Genomic DNA, 27,416 nt, shown 5'->3' with positions numbered 1-27,416 from the left:
GCCACCGTGGCAGACAGACTTGTAGTTTGAATGGACTATGAGCGTGATCAGGGGGCCTGGTTGGAGCCTGCGCTGAGGCTGTCACACACCTCCTTACAGGATTTTGTTTCTCTTTTCCCTTCTCAATTCGTACTGGGATTCAGACTCCTTCCCTTTTTCCCTAAAATGTTGTTATGTTACATATTATTAGTTTCCCGATTATTGCTTACTCTCTCTTTATTCCTCCTTTCACTCCTGCTCTCGTGTGGCAATCGGATATACAACATCTCCTTCACTTTCCATCTGATCACAACTTGATTTCTTGCTTTTTTTTTTTTTTTACCTACCCCTAACTTATAAACCATCAAAGAGGAGGTCCCACGGGACATATTACCAAACATGTTAACCTGACATTTCATATTCCTGATATGTGCCTGCTGTACCATGTACTTGTATGACTACATATCCTCTTCTCTTTGTATTGCTTCCTCTGTGTGAAATACCTGGCGATGCTTCCAGTCACTCTGTTTTCCTATTACAACTGACCACACTAGGCATAAAAGTACAGCGTGCTAAGTTTCAAGCTGTGCTGGGAATATAGCCTGCTCTCCACCAATGATCAGATTTGTGCTGACATACCCCCCTGCAGAGCCATTCACTGGAAAGTTCAGGTTGCTGCCGTTTCTCCTTCCCTAAGCTCTCTGAGCTCCTTATGCAGGTGATAACAAAGGGTATGTGATCAACTTTAAAGGGGGGGGGGGAAGTATTTATAATGTTTCTTTATATGTATACACAAATGTTTTACCTTTCATTTCTATTTTAAAATTAATGAGCTTTTTTACAAGGTGATTGTTTACATATACTTTAATAGGCCGCAGATAATGCCGCAACCCTATAAACTGCTGAGTTTGGGTGATAAGAAGGCTATAGCTACTGTAACAGCACCTACTGATGCATAACAATAAGTCCTGTTTCTCCTGTGTGGGAAGATAATACACCTGCAGGTTATGTTTCATATGACTTTATCCTGTATTACAGATGCCTTAAACAATAAAAACAAAATGCAAAAAAAAAAAAAAAAAAAAAAAAAAAAAAAAAAAAACTTGTGACGTCACCATACCTCTCGGTCTCGATCTGGCAGGAAACTGGTGTCCACATCTGGATTTTTCCCCAATTTCTTCTTCTTTTTTGGTAGCTCTACAATAAAGGATGAGAGAAGGATAAGACAGGCTGAAATTCAACAGAAGACTAAATGAACAGGAACATATTAATGTAAACCTTTACTGAAACAAACAGGGGACTGCTATTGTTACTTCTCAACCTGCACATTCTAGTTTCCTGGCGGTCACGTTTATCCTTTAGCTTCAATACTTTGGGCCCTTTCTCCAGAACAAGTATGCAAATAAAAAAAAAAAAAAAAAAACACAGGCTTTACAGATATGCATACTTCCAGGTCATTGACCCAAACTTTATTAAATCCAGCTGGACAGCTTATTAGCCAGGCAACTAGCATCTCTAGAATGAGATCAGCAATGGCAGCCCTGTGTGTCTCTCAAGACAAGTTTGCTTTAATGCTTACTTCTGCAGTACCGTTTATAAACTGCACCGTAAAAATCACCCATCAATTCCTGATCAGCACTATTATATATAGGTTATGGGATTTTTTTTTTTTGTTTTTTGAAATGCTCATTTAGATTTTTATCATAAACAGAGAAGCGTACATAAGAAACGGGAGCAGAAAAAAAAATCCATCCTCATTTATGCATAGAATGCCAACGTCTGTAACATACAGTATTTAAAAATGTACAATAATACATGTAACTATATGAGTACAATCAATAAAACTGAAATGTGAATTTATTATTTTTTGTTTTAAAGAATTTAAGCTTAAGCTTTTTCTTAAGTATTTGCGGACAATACAGGTTTGCAATGCCAATACAGATCGTAACTGAACAAATGTATCCGGATTCATACATCCATCTCATGATGAGCAACATACAATGTAGAACAGAAGAAAAATATATAGCTTTAAACAGTGGTTACAAGAAACTGATACTATGAATAGTGTCCAACTCTACAGGCTATCAAAAGCCACTGGACTACATTGAGAAAGGTGGAATCATTTTTAACCCTTTCACCTCCTCTCTTCTGTAAATCACAGCTCCATCCTGTCTCTGCAGACACCTGAATATTAACCCCTTCACCTCCCTTATTCTGCACATTAAAGATGAAGTCCACCTTAACACTAAAATCCCTGCATCTACAGACATCCATGATCTAACACTAACCTATCTAGCCCTGTAAAGAAGAAATTGCTATAAATACCTTTTTTGAAACCGATCCCACCCCACGCTGAGCTGTCATTCGCGGCTTCGCTGTGGAGGCGGGGGCAGAGCACACATGAAACAACGGAAGCCCCATAGTAAGTCTATGGGTGACATCACTCACCATTAATTTCACAGCTGTTTTCAGCTGTGTCCTCTGCAGAGCTTCCACCATTGGAGACCGGATCGCATTGGCTTCAAAAAAGTTAAGTATAACTTAACTTAACTAACTTTCTTCTTCACACTAGATAGGTTAGTGTTAGATTGTTGAGGTCTATAGATGCAGGGATTTTAGATTTAGGATAGACTTCTTTAACCCTCTCATCTCCATCCATTCCCTATATGTGATCTTTACTTTCTTTGTCCTCCTCCCTGCATCTTTAAAGCATCTAGTGCACTGTATGACCTGGTTCTTTAGAGCATCTAGTGAACCGTTACCAAGGTCAAATTTTTTAACCTCCTTAATACCAGCACATTTCCCCATTTCCAAAAAATTGTGTAGAAAAAAAAAAATCAGATTGCCTTGGGGGGCCAACTTTCCAAGTCATTTTGGGGGTTTTCATGCGGTCCTGGTATTTTTGCATTATTTATATTTTGATACGTTTTATAACAGAACTGATAGAAAAATGTTTTTTTCAAATTTATTTAGTTTTTTCCTTTTTTACGGAGTGGTTATTATTACCTTCCAAAGAAAGCTCTATCTCTCTCTCAATAAAACTAAAATAAATCTAAAATCTATTTGAAAACAGTTTTTTTTGTAGTCTTCAAAGTGTCTGACGAGCCAGTATTCAACCTGACCAGCACCTGCAAACATTGTAGCCACAAACAAATTGAGGCATTTGAGCAGTATCAATTTTATTCGGCATTGGAAACATTGTCGCATGACTGAGAAAATGTCAAACTATGGGCTCTTTTACACGGCCGCTCTGTTTTTTTCCTCCGCTGCGGCACTTTTTTTATTTTTCATGGACACAGATGACACTTATGTCATCCGGTCCGTATATAATCCCATCCGTTTGCGGATGATATACAGACATAATGTATGTCTATGGGGATTGCGGATGTCAGTGGATGACACCGCTGACATCCGATTTTGCGTCCTTTCCGTTTTTTAAAACGGAAGAAAAAAAGGGTTCTGTTACGTTTCAAAAAACGGAAATGAGCTGAAAGGAAGCAAATCGGATGTCAGCGGATGGTAATCCGCTGACATCCGCAATCCCATTGACATGCATTATGTCCGTATATCACCCACAAACGGATGGGATTATATACGGACATACGGAACGCCCGTGTGAAAGAGCCCTATCACAGAACTGAAAACTGAAAAATTCCCTGGAAGTGAAGAGGTACAGTAAACCCCCCTCCATTGCAGGGGGTTACGTTCCGGACCCACCCGCGAAAAGTGAAAACCCACGAAATAGAAATACCCTATTTAAATACACTGTAGGCAAGTTTTTATACCTTTCACTGTACTTTTAAAAGCAATTTACGGTCTTTAAACACACTTTTAAAACAATAGAAACTCATTTAAACACATAAAAAATACTGCGAGACAGAACAAGAGCTATGGAAAACACAAAAATATTTAATTATCAATGATTTAATTAGTAAAATAACATTACAGAAAAAAAACGCAATATACCGGGACCGCAAAAACTGAACCGCAATATAATGGGGGTTTACTGTATCAAAGACTAATAGAAAAGTGGTTAAAGTATATGTATAGCCAAAAGTTTTTCAGTTTGCATTGAGCAGAGGAAGATTACATTTTTGTTAGGTATTTTTTTTTGCCATCAGTGTCTCATTATGGAGATTTCTGAAGATTCAACAGGAAGTGAGGATATCTTCCCATGTGAGGGAAATCTCTTAGACAGTTAATACAGAACAAGTGTCCCCACTGGAAATGTACCCACTTCTGTTCTGGTGACAACTTTAAGGGGCACTAAACTCTGGTTTAAAAAGAAAACAAACTATGCATTCTTGACTTAAACTACCTTCTATTGCTCTCAGCCTCCTCCAAATTCCCTTTTTTTTTGCTGCGGACTTCCTGTTAGATGGTGGCTATGTTAATTCATCCTGGTCCCACTGCATTTAGGAACTCAGCCACCCTTTCTTGCCTACTACCAAAATGGACTAGGGACTACGGGACTTGTAGTGTGTATAGCGACTGCAATTTAATGTGCACTGTTTGTTCCAAATGAATGGAAGTGAGGGAGAAAAGGAGAGGTTTCGGAACACACAGAGGGTGTTAGGAGGCAGAAAAGCACAAGCAAACGATTTAATAAAAAACAGATCACAGGGCCATTAAAAGGCTTTAAAAGGCTCAAGGTTTTTACCTTCATGAAAATAAAAAACCTTCACTGTGCAGCAGCCCCTCCGCCCCAAATACTAACTTAAGCCCCCATCCCGATCCAGTGATGTGCACAGGAGCAGCTGATCGCCAGGGACTCTCTCTCTCTCATTGGCTGAGAGAGCAGCAGGTGCCATTGGCTCCCGCTGCTGTCAATCACAGCCAGTGAGCCAATGGGTGGGCCGAATCATGGCTGTGTGTAAGAATAGACGCATGGAGCAGCAGCTTAGGATTAAGCCTGCTCGGGTGCAGTTGGCAGGAAGGAGGGGCCAAGAGTGCTGGTGAGGGACCGGAGAAGAGAAGGATCCGGGCTGCTTTGTGCAAAACCACTACACACAGCAGGTACGTTTAAAAAGGTTTTTTTCTGCCTTTAATAACACTAAGTCATGGATGTGTATGGATTATTTTTGAAGAATAGGGATATCATTTAGGCTCCATTTACACCAATGCGTTCTTTCATGCTCTTTGCAGAAACACGAGACATTTTTTTTACATGGGGTCCTGTGGAACAGGTTCACACATCAATGCATTTTTGTGCCTCTGCGTTTTTGGAAAGGGTCACGGACGTTTTTTAACGCAAAACTGTGCTTTTTTTGGTTCAATAGACTTCAATTGAAAAGCTGCAGAAAAGCATTTATTGTGTTTTTACATCTGCCCAACAACAATTTTTCAAAAAAAAAAAAAAAATACACACAACGCGGCAAAATTTTCTGTAATAAAAAAAACTGCGGAAAGCACAGCAAAAACCACTTCAGAAATGCTCAAAAGCAAACTGCATAGGTGTGAATGGAGCCTTAGTATCACTTTAAGATTTTGGAGTTACCCTTAGGCCCCTTTCACACTTGTGCAACCTAAAAGTCTTGCAATATAGCTGAGATTTTGACTGGACTTGAAGAAATGCCTGTGTTATCTTGAGGTCTATGGACCTCAAAACCCTCCAAACACATCAAAGTCGGACCAAAGTAGTGCAGGGACTGACTTGAAGTCGCACAGATATGAATGTTACTGGAAATTATGGAGTACAACTTCTCATGCAAATTTGCAGTCCCAAGTCGCATAAGTGTGAAAGGGGCCTTACTTTTATTCCCAGTGACACTGGTGATCAGACAAAAAGAGTGTGTGAATTTTACAGAGGTAACAGACAAAACCACTCCATCCAACCGTAAAAAAAGCATATTACATATGGTTTAGGTATACAGCGCTTAGGTTCCTTTCACACGGAATGGAGTCCGTTCTGCTCAGCGGGGGGGATCGATCCGCCGATCCCCGCTGAGCAGGCGGATGACAGCTCCGTCTTCGCTCTGTGTTCGGAGACGGAGCTGCCAGATCCCCGTTGTCCTCTATGGGGAGATTGGATGAGAATGGACCACTTGTCTGTTCTCATCCGATCCGATCCACCAGACAGATGGAAAATAGGGTTTCCATCTGTCCGGATTTCACGGACAGGATCGGAATCGGATAGAAGCAGGTGCCAGCGGAGATGTCTCCTCTGACATCCCCTGCCCCATAGGGATGCATGGAGCATCTGATCCAGTCCGCCTGAAAAACTGACAGGCGGATCGGATCGCCCGTGTGAAAGGGGCCTTAGAGCTGTTTGAGCTATATACACACTTTAAAAATTTTTTAAGCAAATGGCCGGATTCATGTGATCTGATAAACATCTAGCCTGAGCAATGATCTGTTTACTGTATATGATCCTCATGCAGCAAAACCAGACCTCACCTTCCCTCTCTATTTCTTCTTCTTCGTCTTCTTCCTCCTCCTCCTCTTCCTCCTCATCATCATCATCATCTTCATCCTCATCCTCATCCAGGGTAAAGGACAAGCTGGCAATCTTCCTCTTCTCCTCTTTCTTCCGTTCTTTCTCCCTCTGTTTCTCCAACTTCCTGTGTATATAGGACAGATAGTGAGGAATCCCACTCTGGAGCTGGAAGCCAGCACTATACATTCACTAGAAGGTCCAAATTCTACTCACAGCTGCAGATCTTTAAACTGTTCCTTCTTAGCCAGCTGCTTCTCCCTCTCCTTCACAAGAGCCTCTTGCTTGGCCTTCATGTCATTTAGAGTCACCAAACCTGATAGGGAGTTACAAAGTATTTAAAGAACACGGCAGAGCACAATTTGTATACTGACCATGTAATAAAAAACCCTGTTACATTTTTTCAGAGCAACTCTGTTTTTTAACCTATGCCTCAAACTGCCTGGCAGATGTGCACATCTTCAAATTTAAGCTGCTGTGAGTGGCCATTCACTACTACTACTCCGCATAAAACAGAGGATGTTCTATACCACTAAAAAAAGAAAACCCTGCGACTATCATAGGTTTGGCTGAAACATTACACAGTTAGGAAAAGTAGTAAAGATAATAACTGCCTATTTTTATTTATTACATGTATTTATTTAGTGCCATCAATGTATGCAGTGCTTTACTTGTAATTAATGGACATCAATAACTTTGGATCTATTATATTTAGTGCATACCGGTAATTAAATGATAATATAGCATTACAGAGAAACTGTCACCTAAAACAAAGGAACGTGACCTATGGCTTATAGCAATTTTCAGCCTCTCAGTTCAATAGAACTAGTGGCATCACATGGCATGAGGCACAAGCCAATGGGTAGTGGCCCCAGCAATGCGAGGTCAGCTGACAATATGGCTACCTCAGCAACACAACAATTTACTAAGAGAAGCTCGAGGTCCAACAAAGAAGATAACCATAATAATTTAGACTCACCCACAGTGCTGGATTTCAGCTCGGCCTCCACAGCGTCATAATGTGCCGAAAACTTCTTGTTAATGTTTGCTTTAACCACATTCTCCTGTAACAGAAACCGAGAATTAAAATTAAGCCAATCCAGTTGTGATATGGCCAGCTCAGCAAAAAGTCACTCTACCTGCTATCTATACAACAGCACTTCACCCCAGATATACACTTCTCTATTACACGGTATCACAGCACCCCATTATATACCAATCATTGTTACACTGTGCTATGGAATCACATTATGCTATACTGTACCACAGCTCCCCATTATATGGAGATTTGTGTCATGCTGTACCATGGCACCCTATATAAACATCACTATTACACTGTACCATGGCACCCCATTATACAGTGATCTGTTATCCTATACCACAAGACCCCGTTATACATGGACCTCTGCTACACTGTATCATGACACCGTGTTATATATGGATCTGTGGTATACTGTATTATGGCAGGCCATTAATTACAGATTTGTTACCCTGTACTATGGCACCCAATTATATACGGATCTCTGTTACACTATAGCATGACACACCCCTGTACACAGATATCTATTACACTGTATCACAGCACCCCATTAAATGATGATCCCTGTTGCACTTTACCATAATCCAGCATTGTGCATGGATATCGGTTACCCTGTAATTTGGCACCCCATTATATACAGATCTCTATTACACTGTACTATAGCACCCCATTATATACAGATTTCCATTACACTGTACTATAGCACCCCATTATATACAGATCTTCATTACACTATACTATGGCACCCCATTATTTACAGATCTTCCTTACACTGTACTATGGCACCCCATTATTTACAGATCTCTATTGCACTATATTATGGAACACCATTATATAAAGATCTCCATTACACTGTACTATGGCACCCCATTATATACAGATGTCTATTACACTGTATTATGACACCCCATAATATACAGCTCTCTATTACAGTGTACTATGACACCCCATTATATACAGGTCTCTGTTACAGTGTATTACGACACTCCATTATATACAGGTCTCTTTTACAGTGTACTATGACACCCCATTATATACAGGTCTCTGTTACACTGTACTTTGACACCCCATTATACATGAATATCTACTACACTGTACTATGGCACTCCATTATAAATCGATCTCTGTTAGAGATGCATACGTAACAAAGTGTCATGGTACAGTCTGACAAAGATCCACATATAATGGGGTGCTATAGTACAGTGTAACAGATATCTGTGTGTAGCCCTGCCCCGGAGGGAGTGGCTTGTTCCATGGGTGTCCTCTTCACTTCCTGCGCCCTGAGCCTGCTCCAACCCACCTGACACTATTAGTTCTGTCATTATAATTAATGGAGACCACAAGTATTGAAGTGAATAATCAATTTACTGCTTTTGACTTTTTATGCAAAACAAGAATATGCAAACAGAATCCGAAAGAACACGGATGTTGCTAGCGGGATAGATCCTGAATTCCCAAAACAAGGATTTAGGCCTTTTAGTTCAGCACTCAGGATCCAGAACACAGGCCACACATACATATGCACAAACAAATGTGTATGTATGCTAGAGGAATGCGTTCAGCAACAATAAACAATACTTTAACCAAACTGATGTAATTAGAGAGTGACCACAGATAACAGTGACTACAATCGGTAACTTGAATGCAAAGTAAGCAATATATCAATATAAAAACAACTATCAGAGTGCACTCTGTGTTCCAACGGGGGCCCCCTTTATAATGAATTGCAAGCGTCTCCTGGAGAGTGAGGAGACACTTGCTCTCCTTTAGAGAGGAGATGCGATGATTGGAGGAGGACTGGTCTCTGTACACATCGCCACTGTACCTATACGAATGGATAATGCTGTACTTCCATACAAGTATTTGTGCCAAGACCCCCACAACGCGCTCTCTGAGGGACACAGCGGACCCCCCCCTCTAAGGACATCTCAAACCCTAGGACAACAACCCGAAGGGACCCCTGAGAGCTGACCCATAGAGACCGCTTACCTACGCGAGACCCCAAGGGGTCATCTGGTAAGGGGGCAGCGTATAAGGTGGAGGATATTCACGCTCCAGATACCCAAAGTCACCCGTTTACAGAGCACGAATCTGCACTTTTTTTGGAATTTACTATTATATATTATAACCGTTTGGAGCACTATCACTTTATTAGCATACGCAGCTAGCGTTTGCTGTTTGCACAAGGACTGTTACTATTGCACTATTTTATACTTTATATATTTCATTGTGCACAAATCACTTGATATACTATTTATTTATATTTTGTTATTAATATTGATTTGCCTATGTGGTAAAATAGGACACCAAGTTCATTTACACACATATTTCATTTTATGATAGGGGATATTTTTGCTATTCACATATGAGCGCTGTTTCACTTTATCTTCATTCTTCACAACCAATTGTTGTTTAAACTAGCAGCTCATATAATATTAACTTTTAAAACAATTTAATTTATTTCTACCCTACACTTATCATTGGTCAATCCTGAGCGCAACCACCTGAGTATTATTACTCCCTTCTTTCCCATCTCTAGGGTTTACAGAGAATGATCCAAAAAAAAAAAAAAAAAAAAGGAAATATCCAGTGAGCAGCAGTTGTGTGGAGGGAAATGCCTTTTTGAGGTCAGAGGAGAATGAGCAGACTGGTTTGAGATGATTGAAAGACAACAGTAACTCAAATAACCACTCGTTACAACCAAGGTATACGGAAAACTGTCTCTGAACGCACAACACATCGGAACCTTAAAGCAGATGGGCTACAGCAGCAGAAAACCACATCGGGTGTCACTCCTGTCAGCTAAGAACAGGAAACTGAGGCTACCATTCGCACAAGCTCACCAAAACTAGACAATAGAAGATTGGAAAAATGTTTCCTGGTCTGAGGAGTCTCAATTTCAGCTGCGAAACAACATGAAAGCACGGATCCATCCTGTCTTGTAACAACGGTTCAGGCTGGTGGTGGTGTAATGGTGTGGGGGATATTTTCTTGGCACACTTTGGGCCCCTTAGTACCAACCGAGCATCGTTTAACCCCCTCCTGACCAGGCCATTTTTTGCAACACGGCACTGCGCTGCTTTAACTGACAATTGTGCGGTCGTGCGACGCTGTACTCAAATAAAATTTAGGTCTCTAACCCCCCCCCCCCCACACACACACAAATAGAGCTTTCTTTTGGTGATATTTGATCACCAATGCATTTTTTTTTTTGTGCTATAAACAAAAAAAATACCAACAATTTTGATTAAAAAAAAAAAACAATATTTTTTACTTTCTTCTATGAAACATTCCCAATAAAAAAATGTAAAACATCACATTTCTTCATCAAATTTAAGCCAATTTGTATTCTGCTACATATTTTTGGTAAAAAAATCCCAATAAGTGTATATTGATTGGTTTGCAGAAAAGTTATCGCGTCTATAAACTATAGGATAGACTTATGGAAATGTAATTGTTTTTACTAGTAATGGCAGCGACTTATCGGGACTGCGACTTTGCGGTTAACAAATCTGACACTAAGGGACACTTTTTGGGGACCAGTGACACCAATACAGTGATCAGTGCTAAAAAAAAATGCACTGTCATTGTATAAATAACACCAGCAGGGAATGGGTTAACACCAAGGGCAATCAAGGGGTTAAGTGTGCTACTAGGGAGTGCTTTTGAATTGTAGGGGGAGGGGATGCACCGGACGAAAAGACAGATCCGTGTTTCCGGTTAGCTAAAAACACAAGATCTCTCTTTTACTCCTTTACATAGGCAGACAGTTGTTGTGCTTTTCCTCTAAAAAGGTTGGCGGCCGCGCTGATTGGCTCCCGCTGTGTGAAATCACAGCACAAGTCCGACCCTAGATTGTGTGCACAAAATCACGTACATGTACATGATTTTGAGAAGCCGGGCTGCCCTGCTGCAGTATATAAGCAGTGGGCGGTCCAGGAGCGGATAAATGCCAAGGCCTCCCTGAGTATTGTTGCTGACCATGTCCCTCCCTTTATGACTACAGTGTACCCATCTTCTGATGGCTCCTTCCAGCAGGATAATGCACCATGTCACAAAGCTCAAATCATCTCACCACTGGTTTCTTCAACATGACAATGAGGTCACTGTACTCCAATGGCCTCCACACTCACCAAATCTCATCCATTAGAGCACCTTTGGGATGTGGTGGAACGGGAGATTCCCATCATGGATGTGCAGCCGACAAATCTGCAGCAACTGCGTGATGCTATCATGTCAGTATGGACCAAAATCTCTGAGGAATGTTTCCAACACCTTGTTTATTCTACGCCATGAAGAATGAAGGGGGTTCTGAAGGCAAAAGGGGGTCCAACCCGAGACTAGCAAGGTGTGCCTAATAAAGTAGCATGTAAGTGTGTGTATAATATATATATATAATATCACAGACACACACGTCTCTGTTAGACTGCACAATAACACCACATTACATATAGATCTAGGTTACAATATACGTTGCTACCCTCTGTTCCAACCCTGACCCCCCCATTTTACATACATAGAGTAATTCTTTGGCACCACACTCCTTACTCACTGATGTGATGATTTACCATGGCACACCTCAGTGCACGGCATTGTAGGGCTGGGTATGCTGCATACTGGAACTATATACAGGTGGTGTTGTAAACGTGCAGCACTGTATAGTGTTATTGGTAGCTCAGGGTGAGGCAGCGTGTAATGAAAAGAGTGATATACAGTATACAGTGCAGCCGTCTATCCATCCAGCTGTTTGATGTAAGGACATGCAGTACAGAGGTGTCTGCACAGTGCTTGTATGGTGTAAGGACTGAATGGAGTATGGACAATGCAGGATCATGTATCGTCAGGGTTCCTGCTTCATCCGTCTAATTTGTTGATGCAATAGAGAGCAGAATTCTATACCGTAGCACTGTATGTCACCGATCCTATGCTTCATATACTCCAGCTGTGTGTTACAGTGATGCACAGTGCAGCACACAGGTGGCACAGTGGGGAACCCTATACTATAGTACTGTATAATGTCACAAGTCACACCAGAGAGGGGAATTCCAGCTTACACCTAGGTAGCTTTAAACCTGCCCCCTCCCTCTCCTAACACCAATGCTAAGTAATCTGTGTAAGAAAGATGTTACTTACCTATTTTCAGTCTGCTCTGGTCTGGTCACGTGATCTCCCCTGTGTCAGCCAGTGGTGGCTGCAGGGGAGAGAACGCTTCGACAGCCACTAGTAAAGCCTGAAGCAGTGATGTCACCCATAGACTTCAATGGCCCATCTGTTATTGGCGCTTTCTCTTCTCCCCTGCAGCTGCTGCTAGCTGACAGAGGGGAATTGGATCACATGACCGGACCAAAATAGGGAAGTGTACAGATCTTTCTTACACAGGTTAGTTAACATTGATGTTGGGGGGGGGGGGGGGGCAGTTTTAAAGCTAGTTTGGTGTAAGCTGGAATTCCCCTTTAGGTGATGTACAGTGTATGGTTTAGAGCGGTGGTCTCCAAACTGGGGCCCAGGATCCGGACCCTGGCGCCCCTCATCCATCAACAATTTGGCATAGGTCCACTCACTGACACCAAAGAAGGGGCACAATTCCTTCCAATGACACCAAGGATGAGGGGGGTTTTCCTACCACTGACATCAATGATGGGGCACTGTTTACTCCCACTGACACCAGGATGTTTCTACTCCCACTGGCCTCAGTTACCCACCCCCAGACTGAAAGAGAGCTACTTCTGGATCGCCTGCTGCATATATACTGCGGCAGGGCAGCCTGGCTGCGCAAAATCACATAGATGTACGTAATTTTGTGCAGGGGATTTCGGGAACATGCATGCGCCGCCGGGGCGCAGCTCCCGCTGTTATTGGGCCCGCCAGGACTTGCTGATCGTTCAGTGGAATGACAGAATGGCAGGTTGGCCTATGTAAACAAGGCAGAACGCTGTTCTGTCAAGTAGGAAAAGAGAGATCTTGTATTTCAGCTAACCTGAAACACAAATCTCTTTTTTCCTCTAGTGCATCCACTCCCCCACAGTTAGAAAGCACTCCCTAGGAGCACACTTAACCCCTTGATCACCCCTGGTGTTTCCCCCTTCCTTACCGGTGTCATTTATACAGTAACTGTGCATTTTTGTTAGCACTGATCACTGTACTGATGTCACTGGTCCCCAAAAAGTGTCACTTAGTGTCAGATTTGTCCACCGTAATGCCGGTAAAAATCTCTGATTGCCGCTATTACTAGTAAAAACAATAAATAAAAAAAAAAAAAAGTCCATAAAATGTATCCCATAGTTTGCAGAAGCGATAACTTTTGAGCAAACCAAATATACACTTATTGGGATTTTTTTTTACCAAAAATATGAAGCAGAATACATATTGACCTAATTGATTAAAAAAATTCAATTCTTTTAATTTTTTTGGGATATATTTATAGCAGAATGTCAAAAATATTGCTTTATTATTCAAAGTTGGTTCTTTTTTTGTTTATAGTGCAAAAAAATAAAATTGCAGGAGGTGATCAAATACCACCAAAAGAAAGCTCTGTTTGTGAGGGAATAAAAAAAGACATCAATTTTAATTGGGTACAGCGTTGCACGACCACGGAATTGTCCGTTAACCACTTAAGGACCAGGCCTATTTCTGACATGTTGTTTACAAGTTAAAATCAGTATTTTTTGCTATAGATTTACTTAGAACCCCCAAACATTATATATATATTTAGCAATGACTCTGGAGAATAAAATGGCGGTTGTTGTAATATTTTTTGTCATGCAGTATTTGCGCAGCGGTCTTTTAAACCCAATTTTTTTGGAAAAAATAAATTTCATTGCATTTAAAAATAAATAAACAGTAAAGTTAGCCCAATTTTTTTGTATATTGTGAAAGATGATGTCACGCAGAGTAAATAGATACCCAACATGTTATGGTTTAAAATTGCGCACACTCGTGGAATGGCGACAAACTACGGTACTTAATCTCCATAGGTGACGCTTTAAAAAATTTTAACGGTTACCAGTTTGGAGTTACAAAGGAGGTCTTTTTCTAGAAATATTGCTCACATTCTATCGTGGCGATACCTCACGTGTGGTTGGAACACAATTTTCATATGCGGGCGCGACTTACGTATGCGTTTTCTTTTGTGCGCAAGCTCACAGGATGGGGGCTCTTTAAAAAAAAAATTCCTAATTTTTTAAATTTTTAGCACTGTTTTTAAAAAAAAAAAAAAATGTGATCACTTTTATTGCTGTCACAAGGAATGTAAACATCCCTTTTGACAATAATAGGCAGTGACAGGTGCTTTTTATGGAGGGATTGGGGGGTCTAAAAGACCCCAAATCCCTACTCTGCACTTCAAAGTATTCAAAATGTCGAAATCAGCATTTTTGAATACTGACAGTTTTTTTTGGAAAATCTGCGCCGTTAGCGGCCTGAGTAAACCCGACGTGATGTCGCTTTTGGGTTACTACATCGGAGACCCGATCTAAGGCAAATCCGGCTTCATTCGGGACGCCAACCAGCTGACGGATGTGCTGGCTGGTTGCTTGGCGCTCCCGATGGGATGGTAGTCCCGGGGAGAGCCAAGGAAGGCGGCGGGGGGAATGTCCCCTCCCACTCACTGGGATAACGTCTGAGCTGCATCGGTTGTTATCTCCTGAAAGCCGACCACCGGCTCTAAAAAACGGTACCGGGATGATACCTTTAGCTGTCGGCATCATCCCGAGACCACCCCTTCCTCAAGCTGGCGTACAGGTACGTCGGTTTGCGGGAAGTGGTTAAAGTAACGCAGTGCTTGGTCATTAAGGGGGGGGGGGGGGGGGTAGAAGATTCCGGAGCTGAAATGGTTAAAAAGTTTGGAGCGCCCCCCCCCCCCCCCCTGATGTATAGTACTGGTAAGTGTCTGATCTCCTCTATAGGACAGTGATATAAAGTACTGACTGCAATTCCACACTGGATATTTCTACTCTAGCTGTGTAATTCACACATGTACAGTGCAGTGCAGCATGGAACCATAGAGTAGTGCTGTATGCAACCATAGAGTGGCGCCGTATGGTAAGGCCGCTCACCTCGGCTATCTTCTGCTTCAGCTGTTCGAGCTGCTCCCTCTGCTTCTCTCTCTTCTTCATTAGCTGCATGGCTCTCCCGGCCTCGCTGGCCGCCCCCTTGTACTGCGCCATGTCTGCAGGGATCACTCCACACACTCACACAGCCCGAGAACACCCGCACTCTCTCCGCTCTCAGCTGGGACAACACAACACGGTCATGTGACACCATGCGCCTGCGCCCTGTCTGAGCGCTGATTGGGCTTTCAGCTTTCTCCAGACACATCCGGGAGCGAAGCCTTCTGGGAACCGGAAGTCTGGCGTTGCTGGGAGACCTTTCTGTGTGTACATATAGAACCGGAAGTGTAGCTCCTAGGAACCAGATCTTGATTAATATATAATTTTAGTCATTTAAGGTTTTACCCCCTTAATGACCAGGCCACTTTTTGTGATACTGCATTTGTTTTTTACTTGTAATGGCGGCGATCAGGGATTTTTAACGGGACTGCAACATTGCAGCGGACAAATCTGACACTTTTTTGGGACTGGTCAGTGACACCAATACAGTGATCAGTGCTAAAAAAAATGCACTGTTACTGTACTAATGACACTGGCAGGGAAGGGGTTAACATCAAAGGGTTAAGTGTGCTCCTAGTGAGTGATTACTAACTGTGTTGGGGATGGCCTGACTGGAGGAAGACAGAGATCCGTATTTCTGCTTAGCAGAAACACAAGATCTCCACTTGTTTACATAGGCAGACCGCCAATTTGCCTCTCCTCGGAACAATCGGCAGGTCCCGCTGATTGGCTACCGCTGTGTCCAATCGCGCGCCCCATACTGAGACGTACAGGTACGTCAGTTCACGCAGGTGGGCCGCTCTGCCGCAGTATATCTTTTTGGTGTCCATGGCTAGAAGATTATTGGTTGCTCTTTGTATTATACCTAGGCCAGGGTTATAGGAAGCCTGTCATGCGAGAAACATGAGGGCCATCATCAATAATTACCTTCTGAAAATGCTAATATCCTGGCTGTCATTCAGATCACTTAGTGTCAGTACGGTTGCTGACCCAGGATAGGTATGTAGAAGCAAAGCCAGAAGGCTTTATCTGCATAGAGGTTCAGGGTCAGAGGATCACCCTGACGCCCACCATTTCCAGCAAGGGCTCAGGTCCCATAGCACACACATGGAAGGTTTGTTTTAAAATATAACTAAAGAAAATGTTATTTTAATTAGAATAAAGTTGAGAGGGGTAAGATTGTTATTGCAGTGATGTCGATTCACTCTGAAATTTAGGAAGTCGCCCTTTCCTGTTTTTGTACCTGGCTCACCATGTTACCCTACAGGATGTACAAATTTCCCATAATTCTTTCCGATGACCCAGTCTGGATGTGAAGATATGTATACAAGGCAGCTGTGATCACTGTGCACACTAAATATTATTCTACTGGTTTGTTCTTTATATGAGAATGTCTGAACACTCACCAATTGATATGAACACCAGACTGTTCATATTCTGCATGTATGGACTCTGCACAGTACTAAATATTTCTGTATGTTGGGTGTGATTCTCAATATCTGTTCTTTTTCTGTATGTATGGACTCTGCACAGTACCACTTCTTCTGTTTTTTATGTTGGGTATGATTCACGGTATCTGTTTTTTTTCTGTATGTATGGACTCTGCACAGTACCACTTATTCAGATAGGCCCGGAGCAAAAAAAAAGGCGCAGGGCCTCATGATAGGGTTGATAGGGGACACAGGACAAGGAGGTAGGAAAGGGTTAACGGGTGGGCTGTGGCTGGTGGTGCAGGAATAGGATTGGATTAGGCCAGGTAGGGGTGGGGGCTCAGTGGTGGCAACACTGGGTGGGGCTGTTTTGGGGCAAGCAGAATCGTGAGGATCATCATCAGAAGAAGGAGGAATCCCCGCCCTCCCGCCCTTGAGTTTGGGATTTCGGAATGTGAACGTGGAGGATGTCGATTCGGATTTGGAGTTTTGGGGTTATTGGGGTAATGTTGTTGTCGTTGGCGGTTGGGGGTCTTTGGAGGCGGTAACAGGTTTTTGGTCAGTGCATAGGGTGACCCATCTACGGTATGGAGCCCTATAGTGTATCCCGGTTAATAGGGGATTAACCGGGACGTGTTAACAAAGGGTATCAGTGGAAAAGTGTGTTTGTTCCTGAGCTGGTGTTGCGCGGCTGGGGACCGTTGGGTTTTTGGATACTGATACCATTTTTGAATTGGATTTTTGGTGCCTCCCAAGACCAACAACCCCTGATTCTCTTATGTGTACTGGAGTATTTATGGTTTACTGTTTACAATGTTTTAAATTGGTTGTTAATAAAATGGCCTAACAGGCCACAATTTTTTCTCAAAGTCGTTGTCAGTATCATTTGTTTAGAAGGATTAGAAGGTGGGTGGTTCATGCTAAGATCAGGAGTGGGCATCGGTCATACCCTAATCATGTTTTGTATGTTGGGTATGATTCTCAGTATCTGTTCTTATTCTGTATGTATGGACTCTGCACAGTACCACTTCTTCTGTTTTGTATGTTGGGTGTGATTCTCAGTATCTGTTTTTATTCTGTATGTATGGACTCTGCACAGTACCACTTCTTCTGTTTTGTATGTTGGGTATGATTCTCAGTATATGTTCTTATTCTGTATGTATGGATTCTGCACAGTACCACTTCTTCTGTTTTGTATTTTGGGTGTGATTCTTAGTATATGTTCTTATTCTGTATGTATGGACTCTGCACAGTACCACTTCTTCTGTTTTGTATTTTGGGTGTGATTCTTAGTATATGTTCTCATTCTGTATGTATGGACTCTGCACAGTACCACTTCTTCTGTTTTGTATTTTTGGGTGTGATTCTCAGTATCTGTTTGTATTCTGTATGTATGGACTCTGCACAGTACCACTTCTTCTGTTTTGTATGTTGGGTATGATTCTCAGTATCTGGTTTTATTCTGTATGTATGGACTCTGCACAATACCACTTCTTCTGTTTTGTATGTTGGGTGTGATTCTCAGTATATGTTCTTATTCTGTATGTATGGACTCTGCAAAGTACCACTTCTTCTGTTTTGTATGTTGGGTGTGATTCTCAGTATCTGTTTGTATTCTGTATGTATGGACTCTGCACACTACAGTACCACTTCTTCTGTATGTTGGGTGTGATTCTCAGTATATGTTCTTATTCTGTATGTATGGACTCTGCACAGTACCACTTCTTCTGTTTTGTATTTTGGGTGTGATTCTTAGTATATGTTCTCATTCTGTATGTATGGACTCTGCACAGTACCACTTCTTCTGTTTTGTATTTTGGGTGTGATTCTCAGTATCTGTTTGTATTCTGTATGTATGGACTCTGCACAGTACCACTTCTTCTGTTTTGTATGTTGGGTATGATTCTCAGTATCTGTTCTTTTTCTGTATGCATTGACTCTGCACAGTACCACTTCTTCTGTTTTGTATGCTGGGTGTAATTCTCAGTATATGTTCTTATTCTGTATGTATGGACTCTGCACAGTACCACTTCTTCTGTTTTGTATGTTGGGTCAGGGTGTTATTCTCAGTATCTGTTCTTATTCTGTATGTATGGACTCTGCACAGTACCACTTCTGTTTTGTATGTTGGGTGTTATTCTCAGTATCTGTTCTTATTCTGTATGTATGGACTCTGCACAGTACCACGTCTTCTGTATGTTGGGTGTGATTCTCAGTATCTGTTCTTATTCTGTATGTATGGACTCTGCACAGTACCACGTCTTCTGTATGTTGGGTGTGATTCTCAGTATCTGTTCTTATTCTGTATGTATGGACTCTGCACAGTAGCATTTCTCTTGTAAACTGGGTAAAATCCTCAGTATAGGTTATTAAGTCTGCATGCTCAATGTACTATCCAAAATAAAATGTTGGTCTGTAGACATACTTTGAAGCACTATATCAGTGACATTTGTTTAAATTGGGTTACAGGTAGGAAGAGTTCAATTTTCTGTCACTTTTTATTTTTCTCGATCTCTGAGAGAGTTTACTTTTTATTCTTTCCATTTCCTGCCACATGAATGTGTGCTAAATGGAGGGGATGACCTCAGTAATTTGCTGCTACTCCTTCCCTGTCCAATCTCTAGCTGTGGGTAGGAAGGTGGCCAAGCTGTATTGTTAGCTGCAGCAGAGAAAATCATGGTTTGGCAGGGCTGTGTATTTTTCAGGACTGTATGGACAGAAATACGAAATCCTTCAACAGCTTCCATGTATATTTCAAGTGTATTTAGCAGTTTGTGTGGAGTTCACCTTTGACTACACTTAAAGTATTAACCTCCCCACCCCCCCCCCCCCCCAAAAAAAAAAAAAGTAATATTTTGCTATTTACAAATTCTTAAATGTGGTGGTGGTGGCATTCGTTTTATTTTACACATTTTCCTTTATTTTTACCTTAAGATCTGGCCAGTATCTTCTGTATTAGGGTGTCTCCACCATTGTCATTCGGGGGAGAGGGTAGCTTAAGGGCTTTTTTGCACTTCCCTTGATTAGTAACTTACATTAAAGTGGAGTTCCAGCTTTGGGGGTCAATTTTAGCTAAAAATACCACCGGGACAGTCAGGGCTAGTACATTCCATAATGGATAGCCTCTGTACTGTCCCAGGTTGCACTTACCTGTAAGAAGAAATACTTACCTTGAAAATTTCTTCTCCAGCGCTGCCATCTCAGGTGTGGGCATCTGAAGCCGCAGCGTCCCTCTTTGTGTCCTCTTCCGTGACATTGGAGTCCCACAATGCACTGCACTGGCCCCGCTCCTCACTTCCGGTGCAGGCGCGGCATCCCTGAACAGCTTCTGGGCATGCCCAGAACCTGTTTAGCAGGGAATGCCGCGCCTGCACCGGAAGTGACGAGCGGGGCCGGTGCAGGCGCATTGACTCCTGGGAGCGATGACGTTCAGCTCCCAGGAGTCATCGCAAACCGGAAGAGACAGCGTTGGCCGCAGAGGGAGGAAGTGGAAGGAAGGTGAGTATATTTTCTTCTAGAATAAGGTAAGTGACCAAAAAAAAAAATCTGCAGTATCCATTTCTTTTTCAGGTTGCACTCAGCAAGAGTATGGCCCAAAATCGTTTTTTTTCGATTTTGAGGCCGGAACTCCGCTTTAAAGTGCCTACCACTTTAACATGCATTTTTGATGCTTTTTTTTAAGCTTTAATGAAGCTTGGCAAATGCCCTGTATGTGTTGGTTTTCTATTTTTTTCCAGTACATGAAATACACAGCGCAGTTAACCCTGAAGCACCCCTCCACCGCTGAAGGTGCAGTGAGGGAGCACTGTGATACACATCTATAGAGGCTTTGGAGATGTGATGTAGCACCAAGAAAGCAGCATGGGATGTTATTTTCTGAAGCAAAGCACAGTAAAGCAACGCAAACTCAACAGTGAGTACAGGACTGTAAGGCAACCATTTTATATAGTGATAGTTTAATTGCTTTTCAAAGTGCCTAAAAAACCGGGGTCAAATGCCACATTTGGAAGCAAGTGTAAACAAGGCCTAACTGCCACTTTTACTGGAGAGCTTGGAGTGTTGAAAAAAAACAGACTTATTGGACATATCACAAGGTGAACACATAGAGGGGAAAAAAAAGTATAAAAAAAAAAATTTAATGTAGCCACAACATTGAAATCGTAAGGTGGGATATATTTAATTTTTTGGGGTTGATACCACTTTAAGCCTTTTATTTGCCTTGGACAGATTGTTTTAGAAATGTAAGAGGTTTTAAAATTCAATAACTAGCAGGAGCAAAATCAGTCACAGTGTGCATGCATAGCTAGTATAACATAAATTGTGATTGATTATCTGACTCTTCTCAATTTGCAAGCATGTCAAGGTGTGACAATTAGTTATAGTGACCTCACAATACTGTTTTTTGGAACATTTTAGTCTAAAGAAGCTGAACATGTTTAAAGCAAAACAAACAAAAACCCCAATATAAAGTTGCATGGTCCATTAAAGGGCAAAATAATTAAAAAAAAAAAAAGCTTTTTCTGCAATATTAAGTGTCAATTCAGAGATTCCTCCTGGAGTAATGTTTTTCTGATGCTAGAACTGATGGCCAGCATCATTCAACCCACTTCCTCTGAGCCCAGGCGATCCTGGACACAACCCCTCCAGTTACTGGAGAATGAAAGGAGAAGCAGCATTGAGCTCTAAGCTCATATCTGTTACTTTGTTTTCTTCTTTTGTCAGCACATACATAAACTGATTCACACTAGAGCCATGCTACACAAGAGGCTGATACCAGGCAAGATTCAAGTAATTACGCTGCATGCATTTAAAAATATATTTAAAGTGGAGTTCCACTCAAAAGTGGAACTTCCGCTTATCTGTCTCCTCCCCACCTCCAGTGCCACATTTGGCACCTTTCGGGGGGGGAGGGTACCTGTTTTTGACAGGTACTCTGTCCCCACTTCCGTCAGAGCAAGCACCTCATTGAGAATAACCTCCTTGATCCCCTTCAGTCTGGATTTCGCCAGCAACACTCCACAGAAACTTCTCTCCTAAAACTTACAAATGACTTACTAACAGCAAAAACCAATGGTCACTACTCAATACTCTTGGACTTCTCTGCTGCCTTTGATACTGTTGACCACCCCCTCCTTCTCAAAAAACTCAGTTTGCTCGGTCTCCGTGGCTGTGCTCTCCATTGGTTCGAATCTTACCTATCTCACGCACCTTCAGTGTCACTTACAATTCCACTTACTCCCCTGCAACTCCTCTTACTGTTGGGGTCCCCCAAGGTTCTGTCCTTGGACCGCTACTATTCTCAATCTATATCTCCTCCCTGGGTCAGCTAATAGCCTCCCATGGCTTCCACTACCATTTCTATGCTGATGACACCCAAATCTACCTCTCTACCCCTCAGCTCACCCCATCAGTCTCGTCCCGCATCACTGATCTACTAACAGACATATCAGCCTAGATGTCTCACCACTTCCTCAAACTGAATCTATCTAAAACCGAGCTCATAATATTTCCTCCTCCACGTGCCCCTTCCCCGGAATTCTCTGTCAAGATCAATGGAACAACTATTAGTTCTTCCACACATGCCAGGGTGCTAGGGGTAACCCTGGACTCTGCACTGTCCTTTCAGACTCACATCCAATCCCTGTCCAAATCATGCCGCCTTAACCTCCGCAACATCGCTAGAATACGACCCTTTTTAACCAATGACACCACCAAGATTCTAATTCACGCCCTGGTTATCTCTCGCCTCGACTATTGCAACTCCCTCCTCATTGGATTACCCTTACATAGATTATCCCCCCTTCAATCCATAATGAATGCTGCTGCAAGACTTTCCCACCTTACCAACTGTTCAGTGTCCTCCACCCCTCTCTGCCAATCCCTTCACTGGCTTCCACTCACCCAACGAATAAAATTCAAAGTGCTAACAATAGTTTACAAAGCCATCCACACCTCTGCCCCCAGCTACATCACTAACCTGATCTCAAAATATCAACCAAGCCGCTCTCTTCGGTCCTCCCAAGACCTCCTGCTCTCTAGCTCCCTTGTCACCTCTTCCCATGCTCGCCTCCAAGATTTCTCCAGAGCTTCTCCCATTCTTTGGAACTCTCTACCCCAATCTGTCCGACTGTCCCCTAATCTATCCATCTTTAGACGATCCCTGAAAACCCTTCTCTTTAAAGAAGCCTACCCGGCTACTAACTAATAACACTGTTTCGCTTGCTCCATCAGCTCATTCCCCACAGCTATTGCCTTTTGTATCAATTGACCCTCCCTTTTAGATTGTAAGCTCTAACGAGCAGGGCCTTCTGATTCCTTTTGTTCCAAATTGTAGTGTAACTGTAATGTCTGCCTTCATTTTGTTAAGCGCTGCGCAAACTGTTGGCGCTATATAAATCCTGTATAATAATAATAAGACCTCACCGCGGCGAGGTATGTCAGTTCGGCCCCTCCTCCTCTTTTCTCTGCTTCTAGGCCAGTAAGAGAGTGCAGCGTGCTTCGCACATGCGCAGTAGGGACCCTTACCGGCAAGGGTGGCGGCAGCACCTGACAGCCGATGGAAACATCGGCTGAGTTGCCGATATCGCTGGATTCCAGGACAGGTAGGTCTCCTAATATTAAAAGTCAGCAGCTACAGTATGTGTAGCTGCTGACTTTTAATTTTTTGGGGGGGATGGATCACCACTTTAAATATTTATTTATTGACTACATAGCTGCAATAATGTGTGTCTTTATACCCGACTAGAGTTAATAAAAATACTCATATAGAAGTTGTATATACATAAATTTATTTTGTGTTCAAAGGGTACCAAGACTTTGATGAATTATTTACAATGACCTATATGGTAATATGGAAGGTTATACTGAACAGTAAATTAAAATAGTGTTGGATGTCTGCAAGAGGCTGCATATAAAGCACAGTGACTGTAGGGTGCACTAATGACTGTAGAGAACATTGATCTCTACAAGGAACACAGAAGTCAGCACTGGCTGAGGCTATTCCAAAATTTGAGCACATAGAGGTCTCTCCAGAGATGGGTTTGGGGTTCTGCAGGGGTTGGTCTTTAGAGAAAATGAGAGTGGTTACAATGATCAAGGGAGGAGATGTGGTGAAAACATTCTTAGGAATTATGAATAAATAATGCAAATTTTAAACTGTGTCCAGCCCTTGGAAAGCAATCAGCTTGACAACTGTGGTCACTGTAGAGATCAGTTTCAGTGCGTCCAGAAAGTATTCACAGCGCTTCACTTTTTCCACATGTTGTTATGTTACAGCCTTATTACAAAATGGATTAAATTCTTTATTTTCCTCAAAATTCTACAACAATACCCCATAATGACAACGTGAAAGAAGTTTGTTTGAAATCTTTGCAAATTTATTAAAAATAAAAAACGAAAAAAGAATAAAATAATAATATGTAGATAAGTATTCACAGCCTTTACTCAATACTTTGTTGAAGCACCTTTAGCACCAATTATAGCCTCAAGTCTTTTTGAGTATGATGCAACAAGCTTGGCACACCTATTTTTGGGCAGTTTCTCCTATTCTTCTTTGCAGGACCTCTCAAGGTCAATCAGGTTGGATGGGGAGCATCGGTGCACAGCCATTTTCAGATCTCTCCAGAGATGTTCAATTGCGTTCAATTCTAGGCTCTGGATGGGCCACTCAAGGACATTCCCAGAGTTGTCCTTTAGCCACTCGTTTGTTATCTTGGCTGTGTGCTTAGGGCCATCGTCCTGTTGTTGAAAGATGAACCTTCGCCCCAGTCTGAGATTCAGAGCACTCTGGAGCAGGTTTTCATCAAGGATGTCTCTGTACATTGCTGCATTTGTTTTTCCCTCAATCCTGACTAGTCTCCCTGTTTCTGCTGCTGAAAAACATCCCCACCGCATGATGCTGCCACCACACCATGCTTCACTGTAGGGATGGTATTGGCCGGGTGATGAGCGGTGCCTGGTTTCCTCCAGACATGATGTCTGCCATTCAGGCCAAAGAGTTCAATGTTTGTTTCATCAGACAAGAGAATTTTGTTTCTCATGGTCTGAGAGTCATTCAGGTGTCTTTTGGAAAACTCCAGATGGGCAGTGATGTGCCTCTTACTGAGGACTGGCTTCCATCTGGCCACTCTACCATATAGGCCTAATTGGTGGAGTACTGCAGAGATGGTTGTTCTTCTGAAAGGCTTTCCTTTCTCCACAGAGAAACGCTGGAGGTCTGTCAGACTGACCATCGTGTTCTTGGTCACCTCCCTATTTAAGGCCCTCCTTCCCCAAACGCTCAGTTTGGCTGGGTTGGCAGCTCTAGGGAGAGTCCTGTTGGTTCCAAACTTCTTCCATTTAGGGAATATGGAGGCCACTGTGCTAAATGGGACCTTCAATGATGCATACATTTTTCTGTACCCTTCCCCAGATCTGTGCCTCGATACAATCCTGTCTCAGAGGTCTACAGACAATTCTTTGGACTTCATGGATTGTGCTCTGACATGCACTGTTAACTGTGGTACCTTTTATACACAGGTATTTGTCTTTCCAAATCATGTTTTGTCAACAGAATTTACCAAAAGGTGGAATCCAATTAAGTTGTAGAAACATCTCAAGGATAATCAGTGGAAACAGAATGCACCCAAGCTCAAATTTGAGTGTCATGGCAAATGCTGTGAATACCTATGTACATGTGATTTTTTTTTTTGTTTTAATACATTTGCAAAGATTTCAAACTTCTTTCATGCGTTTGTAGAATTTTGCAGAAAATAATGAATTTAATCAATTTTGGAATAAGGCTGTCACATACCTATATGTGGAAAAAGGGAAGCGCTGTGAATACTTTCCGATGCACTGTGTATATACAGCTTAAGCGCCCTATTGGTCAGATCACAGTAAATGCAACTTCTTCTGGGCCCTTTCACCTGGATATACCGTATTCAATTTGTCCATGACCCAACAGGGTATACATCAATGGGCCAAAGTTTATGAATATGAAAAAGAATAAAATGTAAAAGTCAGTAAAATACTTTAAACAGTGATATTTTTACAGTGTTAAAATAGTCCGCAAACATTTTGCTTCCCAGAATTACATTATAAAAACAATTTTAAAATCTGTACACATATATTATGAAGTTTAAAATTGATAGAAATGTTTAATACTGAGCCAAAATCTATGTGTTCGATTTCCTGTTATTTAGAATAAAAAATGAAAAAATACTAGAGACCATCCATGCTTTGTTTTCTTAACTTGCCATTCAATCATCCTCTTTTGTTGACAAGGAGTCAGATTTTTAAAAACTAAAAGGCAGGAAAACAGTGACAAGTTAGACATTGTTTTAGGGCCCTTTCACACGGGCTTTCCGCCCGGCGGACTCCGTTTTGCTCAGCGGTATCGATCCGTTGATCCCCGCTGAGCAGGCGGATGACAGGTCCATCTCCACTCACTGTGCTGAGACGGACCTGTCAGATCCCCGCTCTCCTCTATGGGAGATCAGGTGAAAATGGAGCGCCTGTCCATTTTCCTACAATTCTCCAGACGGATGGAAAATAGGGTTTCCATCCATCTGGATTTCACAGACAGGATCGGATAACAGTGGGTGTCAGCAGACATGTCACAGCTGACATCCGCTGCTCTATAGGGGTGCATGGAGCATCCGATCAGGCTCGCCTGTAAAACTGACAAGTGGACCTGATCAGAAAGCCCGTGTGAAAGGACCATAAAGAGATACAGATCTCTTGGTTTTGGGTGGAGTAGAGCAGGGTGCAATCACCTTCACTGCAGTCGGTGTAGGCAAAAAGTTCTCATCATACCCCAAAAGGTTTAAGACAGGTAAAGCTTGCTTTTCAAGTGAGCTAATCCTGTCATTTGCTTTAGTAAGTTTGCCATTGCTACTAGCGGGCTCAGTACATTGACTTGCCGCATTACCTAAATTCCCCATCTAAGAATAGATAAAGAACTCACAGCCAGGCCAGGGCTGGGAAGAGAGCTAACTGCTAGGGAGTCAGACAGCACTGAAGAACCAATGGAAGATTTTTTTTCTGCCCTAAAGACACTCCTTTGGGAGTACAGTAGCTCTTAAGCCCCCATTCACATTGGGGAGATTTGACATGCGATTTGATTGGCAAATCATCCATTGCCGGCAACGGCACTGTCCAAATCGGTGCAACGCCGATTTTGTAGCGTCACCAATTTCCAAAAGTAGTTCCTGCACAACTTTTGGCAACTTTGGGGGCAATTTCAATAGATATCTGTGCATGAACCTGCACAGATGTCATTCAAATCAACCCCCCCCCCCCCCCCCCAAGTCAGACTGAAGCGCGGGTTTGAAATTGTGCACAATTTCAAAACACGAGTTCAGTGTGAACAAGGGCTTAATCTGAATTAGATACCTAGTAGCTCTAAACCATTGGTGCTCAACCTGTGGCTATCCAGCTGTTGCAGG

General features: G+C 42.3%; 1 protein-coding gene across 1 annotated transcript in view; it reads right to left on the bottom strand.

Annotated features, from left to right (window-relative positions):
* FAM50A (family with sequence similarity 50 member A) overlaps positions 1-15,714 on the bottom strand; it is a gene marked incomplete at its 3' end in the record, with an annotated part of 54,278 nt that extends 38,564 nt beyond the window's left edge. The window contains exons 1-5 of the mRNA XM_082264189.1: positions 15,506-15,714; positions 7,392-7,476; positions 6,629-6,728; positions 6,376-6,539; positions 1,100-1,176 (exon numbers count right to left, since the gene is read on the bottom strand). Coding sequence (XP_082120315.1) covers positions 1,100-1,176; positions 6,376-6,539; positions 6,629-6,728; positions 7,392-7,476; positions 15,506-15,616 — 537 coding nt within the window. The 5' untranslated portion in view covers positions 15,617-15,714. The remainder of the gene's footprint in view (positions 1-1,099; positions 1,177-6,375; positions 6,540-6,628; positions 6,729-7,391; positions 7,477-15,505) is intronic.
* Between the last annotated feature and the right edge of the window lie 11,702 nt (positions 15,715-27,416).

The sequence above is a fragment of the Pelophylax lessonae genome (genome assembly GCF_965119305.1).
Source record: "Pelophylax lessonae genome assembly, chromosome: 7".
Classification (NCBI taxonomy): Eukaryota; Metazoa; Chordata; class Amphibia; order Anura; family Ranidae; genus Pelophylax; species Pelophylax lessonae.
The sequence above is the reverse complement of the archived record's forward strand: the minus strand, read 5'-3'. Positions and strand labels throughout refer to the sequence as shown.